This window comes from Notamacropus eugenii, chromosome 3 (genome assembly GCF_028372415.1).
Source record: "Notamacropus eugenii isolate mMacEug1 chromosome 3, mMacEug1.pri_v2, whole genome shotgun sequence".
NCBI lineage: Eukaryota > Metazoa > Chordata > Mammalia > Diprotodontia > Macropodidae > Notamacropus > Notamacropus eugenii.
The window spans coordinates 153919457-153933622 of record NC_092874.1 but is presented as its reverse complement, the minus strand read 5'-3'; the positions used below and the strand labels follow the sequence as shown (position 1 = coordinate 153933622).

The following is a 14166-nucleotide window of genomic DNA, read 5'->3' as shown; positions in this document are numbered from 1 at the left end:
AATATATTTAAATCTCAGATCCATCTCAAACTTTTTTCTACAATATTATCTCATTTCAAATGTCATTTTCTGAATATTATCTTATTACTGTTTCAAACTTAACAGTCAGAGGTTTGTATTGTACAGCTGCCAAAGTAATTGTCTTGATGTGCATGTCTGACCAGATATCTCACTCCCCTCCTCAATAAATTCTACCAGTTCCCAATTATCTGTAGAATCAAATATAAAGTCCTTTATTTAGTATTTCAAGCCCTTTGTTTCCAGTCTTCTTACACATTACTTCCCTCCAGCCAGGTTAGCACACTTGCTGTTCCTCACACATGGTGCTCCATCTAGCCCCCACGCCATGAATATTCTCCTTCCTCATGGTGGCCTTTGATAATCACTGGCTTCCTTTAACTCTCAGCTTATGCACCACTTCCTATCTTTCTCTTTAAGGCCATACAGCAATTTAAGTTTATGCTATCTCTCCCAATACAAAGCAGTGAATGTCCTTCTCATGAGGAAAAGTGCTACCTATCCCCAGACAGAGAGGAGACTGAACCAGAGTGCAGACTGAAACATAGTTTTGTTGGATATAGCCAAAAGAGGACTTTGTTTTGCTTGAATATACATGTTTTCAACTGGTTATGTTGTTTTTCTTATTTTCTCAATGTTGGGCAGCACAGGGGAAGGACAAGAGGAAAAGAATGTAAACATAAAACTTAAATTAAATTTTTAAAAATAAGACCTAGGTTCACATCATGTGTTTACACTTTAGACATGTGACCCTGGTAAGTCATTTAACCTCTTTTGACCTCAGTTCTTCATTTATAAAATGAAAGGTTGGACTAGACAGCTTCTAAAGTCCCTGCTAGCTCTAAATCTATAATCTTAAGATCCTATGATTGCTTTTGCTTTTTTTTTTTTTGCTTTTTTTTTTTTTATCCCTAACCCTCAGTACAATGCCTGGTACTTAATAAGCACTTACTAACTGAACTGACTACTTCACAAAATTAACACCACTGTGAGTTTACACAGGTGAATTAGAGAATAGTTATTTAAGCCAGTAGGCTAAAACTCATCATTTAAAGTGACATGGACATTAATCACTAGCGGATGTAGTTAAGATTATATGGGACTCCTGCTTCAAAGTCTTATAATCTAGTTAGACAAAATTATCAACTAAAGTATAGGAAAATGTAAATCCTGACTTCTGCTCCTGTTAGACTAAGATCCTAGATAATAAGTCACGAAGAGGGAAAAATAGATAGCTTGTGCAAATTATGGTACAAGATCATTTAGGTACATGGGATAAATGAAAATGGAAATAGTGAGAAAATGTTTTTTGTATGCTTTCAACAATCTAAATTGAGCAGTTACTTCTGTGTGTGTGTGTATGTCTGTATGTGTGTGTGTAGATAGATATTTGCTCTGTGCCTCCCTTCAACTCTCATCCAATAATTACATAATTTTATTATTTATGCACAGAGATTCAGAATTGTAATAAAACAGCAACAGACTCTGCCAGAACAGTATCTGAGATCCCAGAAAATTTGAGGTTCTCTATTTGCACCACAATATACCCTCTTTTTTCTTGCTCCCTCATACCCCTATTCACCTTTTTTTCATGTAGGTTTCGTATTATTAAGAATTTTCAAATTTGCTATTTTTAAAAAGGTATTTGCATGACTTTAACCCTCTTCTATCCTATTACCCTGTAAGAATAAAATTTAATCACAACTTCAAAACTGATCAAACACAAAGAGACATCCAGAATTAGTAATCATTCCTGAGTATGACAAGAATGAAACAGAAAAAAATTTTATCTCCTGAATTTGTCTGAGACAGAAATTTCTTACAGGGAACTCAAGAGGAGTACACTATTTTTTTAATGTCATTTTTCTTGTCACCAAAGGAATTCCACTGTTCTCATATTTTAATCCAATGCCTTGATCTTCTATGAAGGAATGTGAACAAAACTATCAAAATCTAGTAAAATGGTGTTGTAAAGTTGTAATGTTTCTCCCCATGGGAAAATTACCTTCATTTGAAATAGTTATTTACTACATAAAATAGCCCTCTTTAAATGAAACAACACTCCAAAACATTACTGATAAAAAATTGTAAAAGAGAATATTAATACTACCTATATTTCATTCAAATCATACATTGCTCACCATTTTGTTTAATCATTATTAAAATTCATCTCCAAAAAAAAAAACCATGCATTTGTTATTTATATAACTAAAATTAATATACAGTAAACAAAATTATTCTGTAAGGACTTACCTTTTGGCAATAATTTGACTTCTCCGTTCTCTTTCTTTATTTCATTTATTACTTTATGCTTCTTTTTTTCTTTTTGCTTTTCTTTGTCTCTCTCTTTAATTTTGTCTTTGATTTTATCTGTGGGAGAAAAACTGTTCATGTTAAATATAGTTACAGAAAATAGATACTTAAAAAACATGCCAATTTTATCTAAGTAAAAATTTTTTAAAAAATAAAATAAAAATGTATCATAACTTTAGAAAGAAAGGGTTACCAAAAAACGCACATCTTTATTGATGGTTTTACTAATTTGTTTGATTCTATAACATCAAATGATGCATTCTAAGAAAGATTTTTCTCTTTATTCTTTATGTATGGTAGTGAACATTACTTTCCTGAATTAATATTTCTGGGCCATAATTATAAGAAATTATAATACAGTCCTGTATCTACAGAAGAACTTGCACTAATTTGATATATCCTAAAGTTTCTTTTTTGTTGAACTAGTTGTTAATTGCTTCTGTATCAGTAGTAAAGTACAAAAAAATACCAATTACGTAAGCTATGTCAGACAATTAAAAAAAGCAAACAACTGATTCACAGGACAAGGAACATTTTTCTAGACAAGTACAACTATGTTTCAGTTCCATTTGTTCCTATACATCATTTATTATTATGTCCTTGAGAACACACAATGATCACCAGCATATGGGAGGTAGATTTTTTTACTGGACAATTCTGTAGGCACAGGGCTACATAATGGAAAAACCTAAAGAAGCAGAATTAAATCACCCTCTCAAGCAGTGACAAAGCACAATCACAGTGATGTGAACTGTGGAGGTATCTTCAACTAGCAAGGCATGCCTCCCTCATGTCTCCTCAGTACATTCTGTTCGCTAACTGCAGCACTACCTACACAGCTAGTGCCCCAGGGAATGACATATGAGTCTAAGCTTTCAGGCTCATTGAAAGCTGCACAGTTCCTTCCAAAGGCAACTTCTGTCCTTTTAATGTTATTGGGGTAAGAAACCAGCTATTTGGATATGAGATTCAATGCAAAAAATACCTACTCAAAGCAGCATGGAATAGTGGAGTAATAGCCCTTATTTACCATTAAAATGGGAACAATAATACCTGTCCTTCACAAGGTTGACAAGAGAAAAGTAAGCATTCTTTCGGCAAGTCACTTTACTTCTCTCAGCTTCAGGATTCCTTAAAGGAAAAATGGGAATAGCATCTATCTCAGAGGGCTGTACTGAAACCTCCTTTATGTCTCCCCCATTAGAATGTGAGCTCCTTGAAAGCAGGAACTGTCTTGTTTTTCTATTTATAATCCTAGCACTTCACACATAAGGGCTTAATAAATGCTTTTTCATTCATTCAAGTGAGATAATGTACAAAAAGTACACTTTACAAACCCTTAAGTATTATGGAAATATTATTAAAGTGTGCATTATTATTACTTGCAAGGTCCTAACACCAGGCACTAGGGATCCAAAGAACACTACTCTCAAGCAGCATTCCATCTGATCATCATAAAGAGAGGAATGCACATATTCAAAGATCACTGATAGCCTGGAGAATGCATTATGTTCAAAGAGAGTGGAGGCAAAATATTAAGTGAGAAGAAGAGGCCAAAGAAAGCTTCATGGAGGAGGCAACACCTAAGTAGGGTCTTGAATGAAAAGAGGGACCTGAGAAAGACTGGAAGTTATAGGATCTGTTGCAGGCAAAGGAGAAATCATGAACTAAGACAAAGAACGTAGTACCACAGAAAAGGAGATACAGCAGTTCAATTGGAATGGAACCTATACTATGTGAAGATGGAGGATATGAGGGAGGCCAAAGAGGGTATTGATTTAAGACAGTGCTGAAAACAGAATGTACTTGGCAACTAACTGAACACAGGCAATAACGGAGAGAGGAAGAATCAAAGACGACTTAGATCTTGAGCCTGTTGGAATGTGAGCCCCTTAAAAGCATGGATTGTTTTTGTCTCTCCAGCACTTAGCACAGTGACTGGCACATGGTAAGGAATTAAAAAATGTTTACTAAGTAACTGAATAATTTGAAAAATGGTAGTACCATCAACTGAAATAGAGAAATTATGATATAAAGAGGAATCTAATCTTTTTAAATGTCCCTGGAGGCAGGTAAATGTGACATAATATATAAAACAACGGACTTGAGAATCAAGATGACCTGAGTTCAAATATGACATCAGACACTTACAAATTGTGTGATCATGGACAAATTACTTAACCTGTCTGCCTCAGTTTTCTCAACTGTAAATTGGGGATAAAAACAGCACCTACCTCCCAGGGCTGTTATAAGGATCAAATACGATAATAATTATAAAGTATTTATTATGGCACATACTAGGTAACATAGAAACGTTAACTCTATAAATGCTGCTATTATTGTTGTTATTATTTCTGCTGACCAGGCTGAAAAGTCTACCTGCGTTTTTGTTTTTGTTTTGTTCTGTTTGTTTCAAAAAGCACAACAAAACATTCTTGAGGAGGTTGGGGGTGACGCAGAAGCAGTGAGTAGCAAACAGTAGGTGTAGAGAGAGGGAGAATGGGAACTAGAACAGATGAGAGTTATATGTAGCAGTCTAGAGCCATTCAATATATCTAAATTTATTGTAACTAACAATATATCATACTTTATTATAACCTAAAGACTTCACTGTATTACAAAATATTTTGTAAAAAAAAAAACCAAACTCTTGCATTATCAATTAAATGTTAAAATATATTGTTCATAATATTTACTGTGGCAGAGAAATGTGTAATGCATTTCAGAAAAATTTCCAAACATTTTTAATGTTACCTGAAAATATATCACTTTAGTATTCTTTTCAACTCTAAAACTTCTACATTCTATCCCATTCAATAATGATAAGACATAAATATGGTTTTATCCTATTCTGTCCTAACACCCCACTCCTTGACAATCATTAACCAAGGGTTACTCCCACCACTTGTTTCCTCCACTTCTACCCAAAAGCTGATGAAGAGAGCTGGAAGGAGTCCCAACAACTGGACTGAATATGTCCATTACAATTTTATACTGTTATATAATCTCTACTGGGTCCTCATTGCATCAAGACATTTAATTGATTTTGTATCTTATTTCCCCACAGAAGCTGCTCTAAACTATCTCTTCTCAAACCTTCCAGGTCACTCCATTCTCCTCACTCTGAAAATCACACTCACAGCTTGCTGGAAAAAAAAAAAACCAGCCTAGGAATTTAATTCCCTCACTCCCTCCTAATCTAATAACTATTTGATATCATACCCTGCTATTTCCTTCTCTCCTCTGGTCTCTGATGAAGAAATAGTCCTCATCAAGGCTAATCACTTTTAGAAATATAACAATCCCATTCCCCTCCAGTCTCTTCTAGGAAATTGGCCCCACTATCATCCCTTTCTTTCTCATCTCCCAGTCAATCTACTGGTTACTTTCTTACTTCCTACAAACACAGACCAGTGCTCTCCATCCTCATATAACCGTCACTAGACCCTATGCTATTATCAAAGCTACTATCCTATATTCCTCTCCTCTTTCTCAGCTAGACTCCTAAATAAAGGTAAATACACTGGTTGACTCTACTTCCTCTCTTTTCACTATAATAGGGATGGGGGGGGGAGGGAAGGGCACATGGGAGAGAGTTGTCAGAAGAACTGAAATGCTGGAGGGGACCAGGTTACCAAGGACTTGGAATGCCAAAGAGACTAAACAATATTATAATTTTAGATCTGCAAGTGTTACTCCTCCTTTAGTTCTACTTTTCCCCATTAATCCTATTGACATTCTATATCTATTATTCCTCCAGATGAACTATTATTTGGCCTACATCTATAAAGTTTCCTTTGGGTATTTTGATAGGCACAGCAATTAAGGGAATATTGTCATTTCTGTTATACTGGTATGGCTCAGATATAAGCACTAAATACACTTTTAAATATTTAACTCATTATTTCTTTAAGGAATATTTTATAATTTATAAGTGTATTTATAAAGGTCTGTGAGTGTGTCTTAGTAGACTGACTACCAGATAGCTTGTGCATTTTGTAGTTATTTTAAATGACACTTGCCTTTCTACTATTTTATCTTAGATTTTATTATTGTTTTATAGAAATACTCTTGATTTTTAGAAGTCTTTTTTACATTCTGGCACTCAGATAAAATTATGGTCTAAAAGTCTTTGTTTACTTTCTAGGATATAACAGTCTTAACAGCAAAAAATTTAAAACAGCTATTTAATGATTATGAAATGGCTGAAACACATTCTAATATATGAATCAAATGGACTATTTACTGCACCCTAAGAAAGTGAGACTATGAAAAATACAAGGAAATGTGCGGATGAAATATATGAAGTGATAAAGAATGAGAAAATCAGAACCAAATTTATACAGATACAATAATTATATCAATAACATAATTGTCTATAATATTGTCTATCATAACTTAGATAAACATACCATTGGAAAAAGGAATAAATTTAAAAGGAGACACAAACAAAAAAGGTGATTTATTACAACCTTGTTATTAGGATAATACTTTAAAAACATGGTATATAAAGTTCACAAATTCATTAAAAATCATTCACAATTTTTTTAAAACACAAAACTTTGCTAGGGGTGGTTAAAGCATCATAAAGTGACAGTTTTCTATCAACATAAGGATGAATAGGTTCCTTTTGAGGGGAAGGGAGGGTATAGTAAGCTTCTTTTCAAAGGACATGTTAAAAGAAGATGCAGAAAGTCTAGTATGTGATGTCACTACAATTTTTTTTAAGGGTACATAGCCTTTATGTTTTATACATCCCAAAAAGCTTTTTTTAAAAGACTTAATAAGTTCTCTGTAACTTTATCGGTTATTTAAGCGTTAAACTCTCATCCTACATACATTGTGAAGAAGCTATTTTACATTGTGGTAGGCCAGAAACAGTAGAAAGAAGTGAGAGCAAATGGAATTATACATAAGTACATAGTGACAGAGATAATGCTGTACTACAGTACTCTTCTGATGCTTCACTGTAGCTTTAAGATGACCCTGAATTTCAAAGACTATGCCAGCAGACTGCAGACTTTAGTAGCTTTACCAAGCTGGAAAAGCTTAAAGTACAATCTGGTGAAAACCTCCGTTAGGTGTATTGTCCAAGGACTAGTCTAAGCAAGTTAACTTGAGAGAGTCTTATCACCAGACTGGCTACAGAAGATGGCCTCTTCAACAATAGCAACTCTACTAAACTGTAGAGGAGTTGACTTTTGAATTGGTGAAAAGAACACAAGTCAGAGATCCTTCAAATATTGTAGTATATGTGTGTATATGTATGTATATGTATATATGGTTAGAAATATAACGTTATATAACAAAAACAATGGTTAGAAAAATAACATTTTTAAGAAGAAAAAAGTTCAGATTTACATACAATAGTAATTTTATACAAAGAATTAAGTACAACAAGGCTCTTATGTAACATGTTCTTTACTTGGTAAATGATAAAAATTACATTATTAAACTATAAGAATACCTCTCCTTCCCCTGCTATTAACCACTGATATAGGAAGCTATCAAAGTTCCTGACAAGCCAGCTCATGTTACTACCTTATTGCTATCCAGATTTTATTTTTCCATCCTAGCTTTCACCAACTTCACAGAGAATTGGTTATTTATAAGAAAAAAAATTGAGTTGTCTGCCACTTTAAGTACAATTTTTGTTTTTTTTACAGAACTGTTGACTTAGACCCAGAAGGGACCTTAAAGGTCATTTAGTACAACCCATTATTTCACTGATAAGGAAACAGAGACAGAGATGGAGTAATTTGTCCAAGATTACGAGGTAGTTAAGTAGCAGGTCTGGAATTTAAACCCAGGTCCCCTGACCCCAAATCAATTCCATTTATACTGCCTTCTATATATCAGTCAAAGTCTTTTGTGGCTGAAAACTAGAAGCCTACTTGCCACTTACAAAGAGCATAGCACAACAGAGAGAACTCTTGGGTTCAAACTCCATCTCAGGAAATTATTAGCTAAGTGACCCCAGTCAAGACACTCAATAAAATGAGGAATTGGTCTTTATGGCCTCTATGATCCATTCTAGTTCTAGAACTATCAACCCTTAGTCATATATATTTTTTAAAGACAGCATGGAAAAGTACATAGAGTGGGGGACTTGGGAGCCAGAAATACTGGAGTTCAAGTGACCAAGTCAGTCAACCTCGATGTGTTTTAGTTTCCTCATTTATAAAACAAAAAGGCCAGATATGATGGTCTGCAAAGTCCCTTCCAGTCCCAAATCTACAATCCTATGAACACTTTTCCTTGGGCAGCTTGAGGTCCAAAGTTCCAAAACAATCAACTTTTTGTAAAGTGGACACTGTTAAAATGAGTGGTCTAAAATATCTATAACTGACCATCAATTGGGGAAATATATGGGCATATGAATGTAATATTATTTGCACCAGAAAAATGAGGAATTCAAAGAAACATGGGAAGAATCGTGTAAAGTGAAGCTGAGTGAAACTAAACTATAGCATCCATAATACAAATGAAAAGAATAGTCAATACACAGTACACTCCTATGTGGCAGTCACAGGACTAAGCACTGAGGATACAAATAAGAAAAAATTATTCTCTGCTCTCAAGGAGCTTCTAATCTAATGGGAAAAGACAATGCATAAAAAGGGAAGGGGAGGAGTTGCCACAGGGACACCCCCTTAGCTCTGGCAGCTCAAAACTAAGCAAAGGAGCTGGTAGGAAAAAAAGAGTTGAGGGGAATTCTGAACCCTCTAAAGGGAAGCTTTGGAAGATGTTTTTGTTCCACCCTCCAGCCCTCCAATCAGATGGGAAAGGCAAACTGGGAGTAGAGGAGGTATAGAGTTACCAAAGCCGAAGCATTCAATTCAACGTGTTTGTCCTTCGTTGTCAAAGAAGACCATGCCATCAGAGAAATAATGACATGACTTACACTTGACTTTGGTTTGAGTGAGGGAGGGCTGTGCAGGTCACCAGCCTCACTTCTCCTCCAGAGCCATCTGAATCCAGTGACCAGATATTCATCAGGATGACTGGAGATGACCCAGGATAAGGCAATTGGGGTTAAGTGACTTGCCCAAGGTCACACAGCTAGTGAATGTCAAGTGTCTGAGGTGAGATTTTAACTTAGGGTCCTCCTGACTCCTGCACTGGTGCTCTAGCCATTGCACCACCTAGCTGTCCTGGTACCAAAGCTGAAGCAAGCAATCTTAAAGTCAGTGAGATTTCTGGTGATGGGCTTATCTTGGAGAAGGCATGGTTAAAGGAGCGAAAACCAAACAGAGCAGCTGGTAGGAGATGAAGAGAAAAAAACACTAAAAACTGAACTCTGCGTTTGTTCTCTGGAATCCAAACCAAACCTGAATTCAAATTCTGTTTCTAATACTTACTGACTAGATGTCTTTAATCAAGTCACTTCACCTCCCAGTTTTTTTCATCTATAAAATGAAGGGTTTGGAGTGGTGACTTCTGAGGTTCCTTGCAGTTCTAGAACTATGATCCCTATGATAACCACAAATCTTGGTCAGGGGTAAAAAAGAGATAAGGAAATACCCACTGAATTCTTTTGAGGACAAAGTGGGAGAAATGGGCTGTGAAATATCATAAACACTGTCAAACAAGGTTAGGTGTGTTGCTTTGTTTTACCTAATTGTTTTGTTAAAAAGGAAGATTCATCAAGTAGTAGGAGTGAGAGGCTGGAGAAGTATGTTCAAAAATGACTGTTGTGAAAACATAAAAAGCATCAATAAAACTATTTTTAAAGCAGTCAGATATATCTGACCTTGCTTTCTGACTGGCTCATAGCTTTGCTAGATATACAATCAAATATTCTGATTTTTAAGAGATGGTCCTCAAGCTTCACTGCTTACCTGTCCCTGCTGGCCTATCTGATGCAATTTATTCTAAGAGTAAACTGAGATGACGATATCAAAGGAGTTACTTTAATAAAAAATGTCTCTCCAACACAAGTGTTCTACTTGCATTTTTAAAAAGAAAACTACAATGAAAAGATCTTAACAAAGCTATATTTCTTTGGTGGAAGTTCCAACAAGACAATCACAGAATTTTAGAGGTAAACTTCACATATCCTATCTTCACAAAGAAATGAGATATACAATATATACTTCACTTGAAAATATTCACCCTATGGAATCATAATTCTATGATCATTTTTATATGGTATTTTATAATACTGATTGCAGGATGAAGTCTGCTCTGAATAAATCTTTACAGCATATCTGAAGTCTGCCAATGATTTGGCAGCACTGAATAGTCACAAGAACACTAGCCTAGAGAGTTACAAGACCTGGCTTGTTATCTCCCAGATCATGTTTCCTTATTTTTCAAATAAACAGATTAGACACCTCAAGATCCCTAAGGCACTTTTTAGCTCAAAATTTATTATTCTATGAAAATGACAAACTATTTGGAAATATTCTCATTGTATTTGGTTCTAATATAAACTGGCTATTCAGGATTTTATAATTAAGGTGTTACTGCCTTTTCCTTTTATTTTACTTTAACACAACCAAATTCAAGGTTTTGGGGGATAATATAGTTATTTATGTATGAAATGCCAGGTATTAATGCTCTGTTTTGCATAATTCATGCAAAAAATTTCTTCATGAATATATATGAAGTACAAATATAGCACTTTTTTCTTACTATTCTGAAAACAGACTGCTCCCGCTAAAGTCTCTAGAACAGAAAAAGGAACAGAAGGTTGAAGACAATTCTGTAACAGTTAAGGATTAACTAATCCTAAATTATTATACCAAGATTGTCTTAGGAAAACAAGATCTAAGAAAAACTGTTAAAAATACATGTCCAGATTGTGACATGATTTAAGCGGAGTAGCTGGAAGAAAATAGAAAAATGAAAATGAGAGTGAGGACAGATAAAAGTTACAGAATACACATGAAAGCAGAATAAAACTAGTAAAATAGGCCCAAAATAATTAGGGGTTTTTAACAGTTGTATGGTTATGAGTCTTGGCATATGGAATATTCTACTCTGTGAAAAGTTAAAAATGAGTATCACATGAGAGCAATGGAGATATACATGGCAGGCATGAGCAGCGTACAACATAATATGTATAAGAAATCTCTCTAAGAGAACTAGAGTAAAATATATCACTCAGGAAATGTATGAACAAAGAAGATATTATGGTCATCATGTGGCAAGGGGTAGAAACAGCAAAGTGAATAGACCAGGTACTATACTGGCATCCTTGAGGTGTCACAAGAAATCAAGAACACAAATCATTACTATCACCTAGGCTCTTAAAGACAATCTGCAACCCTTCTAATTCTTATAGTTAACTCCAGAGGGAATAAACTAGTTCTGCAGCTTTTCTAGTTAATGGTAATTACCTATGTAATCTTGGTACCACATAAACAGAAACATTATTACCCTATACTGTTCCCATGGGCTTTTCTTAGCAACAATAAGCTAAAAGTCTTAACACAGAAAAGTTATCTGAAGTCATTTTTAAACCAAACTGTCAACTACAAAAACCCCTCTGGAACTGAGTAATTTTCATTTACCACAGTATCTTCAGTGACAAAAAATTTGAATATAATTTCATACTGCTAACTGGTGCTGTAAATACTGTCACAGAAATCTATTCACTATTTCAAATATTCAATTTAGAATGTTCTTCAAAAGAAACATTTGTAAATATAACAGGTCAGATATGTAGAAACTTACGCACTCCTAAGTAGTACATGATATACACAAATACCATAAATTTAAATAGGTACATTAAGAGAAATACTAATAAGTTACTATGAATTCAGGTGAGACAGAAATCACCATTTTGAGGGGGACAGTAGGAACAGAGAAATAGTCATGGACAAAACTTTTGAATTGCTTCTTTAAGAATAGGTAGGATTTCAGGACATATCAGAGTAGAGGGCACAGGAATATCAGGTATTGGGAATAGTATAAGAATATCAATGTTCAAGAGATAGCAAAGTTGTAGCTTGTTGGAAATATAGAACATGGTGGACAGAGGACAAGACCTGTTCTTGAATTATGTACCAATCTGGACAGATATATGGATTAATCTTGGAGTTAAGAGACCTGGGCAAACTAGTTACTCTTGATAAACTGAAGACCATCTGGCTCAAATGAACTTCATCCTTGGGTATAGAAGTAACTGTCAAATGGGACTGCTGAGCATAGTCAGAAATATTTTTAAACTATAGGATAACAGGACAGGTATCACAAAACTGATTAAGAACAAACATTGTACTGACTTTCAAAAAAGGTAAAGAAAACAGAGTCTGCAAACTAGAGCTCAACTTTGATTCCTGAGAAAATTACTAGAAAGGATCAGAGATGACTGATAAACAACCAGAAAAGGAAGTGATCATAAACAGACTTAAAAGAACAGGTCATACCTGACTAACTACATTTCTTTTCTGACAGGTTTACTAACTACTAGATAAGGGGAATGTTGTAAACATAAGTTTACAAAACTTTTGTTAAAAGTATTTCATATTATTTCCATTGAGAAAATGGAGAGATATGAATTCCACAATAAAATCAGATGAATTTAGAACTAGTTTGAGGGAAGAGGAAAGGCTTAAGCATTTATGCAGAACCCTACTATGTCCCAGATCTTCACAACAATTCTGCAAGGTAGGTACTATTATTATACCCATTTTGCAGCTGAGGAAACAAGTTAAGAGAGGTTAAAGGACTTGATTTGAATCACACAGCTAGTAAGTATCCTAGGGCTCAACTGGAACTAAGGTCTACCTGACCCCTGACCCAGCTCTCTATCCACTGGGCCACCAGCTGCTTTGATGGCTAAATCCAAAAACTGATTGCTACAGGTTTTATGTCAATGTGGCAGAAGATCTCCAATATCTGAAGGATCTATTCCTGGTCCTGTGCCATTTAACATTTTTATCAATGACTTGGACAAAGTCTGCTCAGCAAGTCTACAGATAACATACTGAACAATAAGAGTAAGGATCCAAAATGATCTTGACAGACTAGAGCAAATGTGTCATGGCTGGCTGCAAACCAGTTACAACACTGAGAGTGAGGCCTGTACCAGGTGAAAATGTAATTGCTAAATGTTTAACAAAATAAATAAAAATAAAAGATAAGCTTATATAAATTTGTGGCATTCTGAATCAATATGTGGTCTCAGGGATATATTTGGATGAACTTAATTAGAGAATATTCAATAGGGATTTGAAGTGTTATGTTTCAGTTAAAAAAAATCAGAAGAACAAGATCTAGAGGATAAAATTAGACAGCAGTTAGTCTGAAAAAGAGCTAGAGGTTTTGGAGGACTATAAGTTCATTGTGACTGAGCAGTGTGAACCAAAAAAAACTAAAACATGTTTAGTTTTAAACTAAAATTTTAAACTTAAATTAAAAAAAACTAAACTAAATCATGGACTCCTTTAAGAGGGATCATAACCTCTGAGATGTAAGAGGAAGAACTCTGCTCTCATTAGACCATTTTCTGAAGTTCTAGGTGCTAGGGTTTATAAAAGACATTAATATGATGTTAAGGTCGAGAGAAGAGCAACTAAACAGTGAAGGAATTTGAGTCCAGGACAGATCAGCATGAGATGAAAGAACCTGGGATGTTTAGCCTAGAGAATCCAAGGGAGAGATCACTGCTGTCTTCAAGAATCTGAAAGGCTGTCACAAGGAAGAGGGATTACACTTGTTCTATTTAATGCCAGAGAGCACTCAGCAGCAATATATGGAAGTTGTGAAAAGGGCAAAGTTAAGGATTAATACATGAAAAATGTCTTAATTAAAGCTGTCAAAAAACCAGGAATAAACTGCCAGGTTTCTCCTCCTTGAATGAATGAATAAGCATTTATTAAGTGC

General features: G+C 34.8%; 1 protein-coding gene across 1 annotated transcript in view; it reads right to left on the bottom strand.

Moving 5' to 3' along the window:
- Positions 1-14166, bottom strand: part of RSBN1L (round spermatid basic protein 1 like) — an 84618-nt gene that overhangs the window by 43328 nt on the left and 27124 nt on the right. The window contains exon 2 of the mRNA XM_072653175.1: positions 2272-2388. Within this exon, the coding sequence (XP_072509276.1) occupies positions 2272-2388 (117 nt within the window). The remainder of the gene's footprint in view (positions 1-2271; positions 2389-14166) is intronic.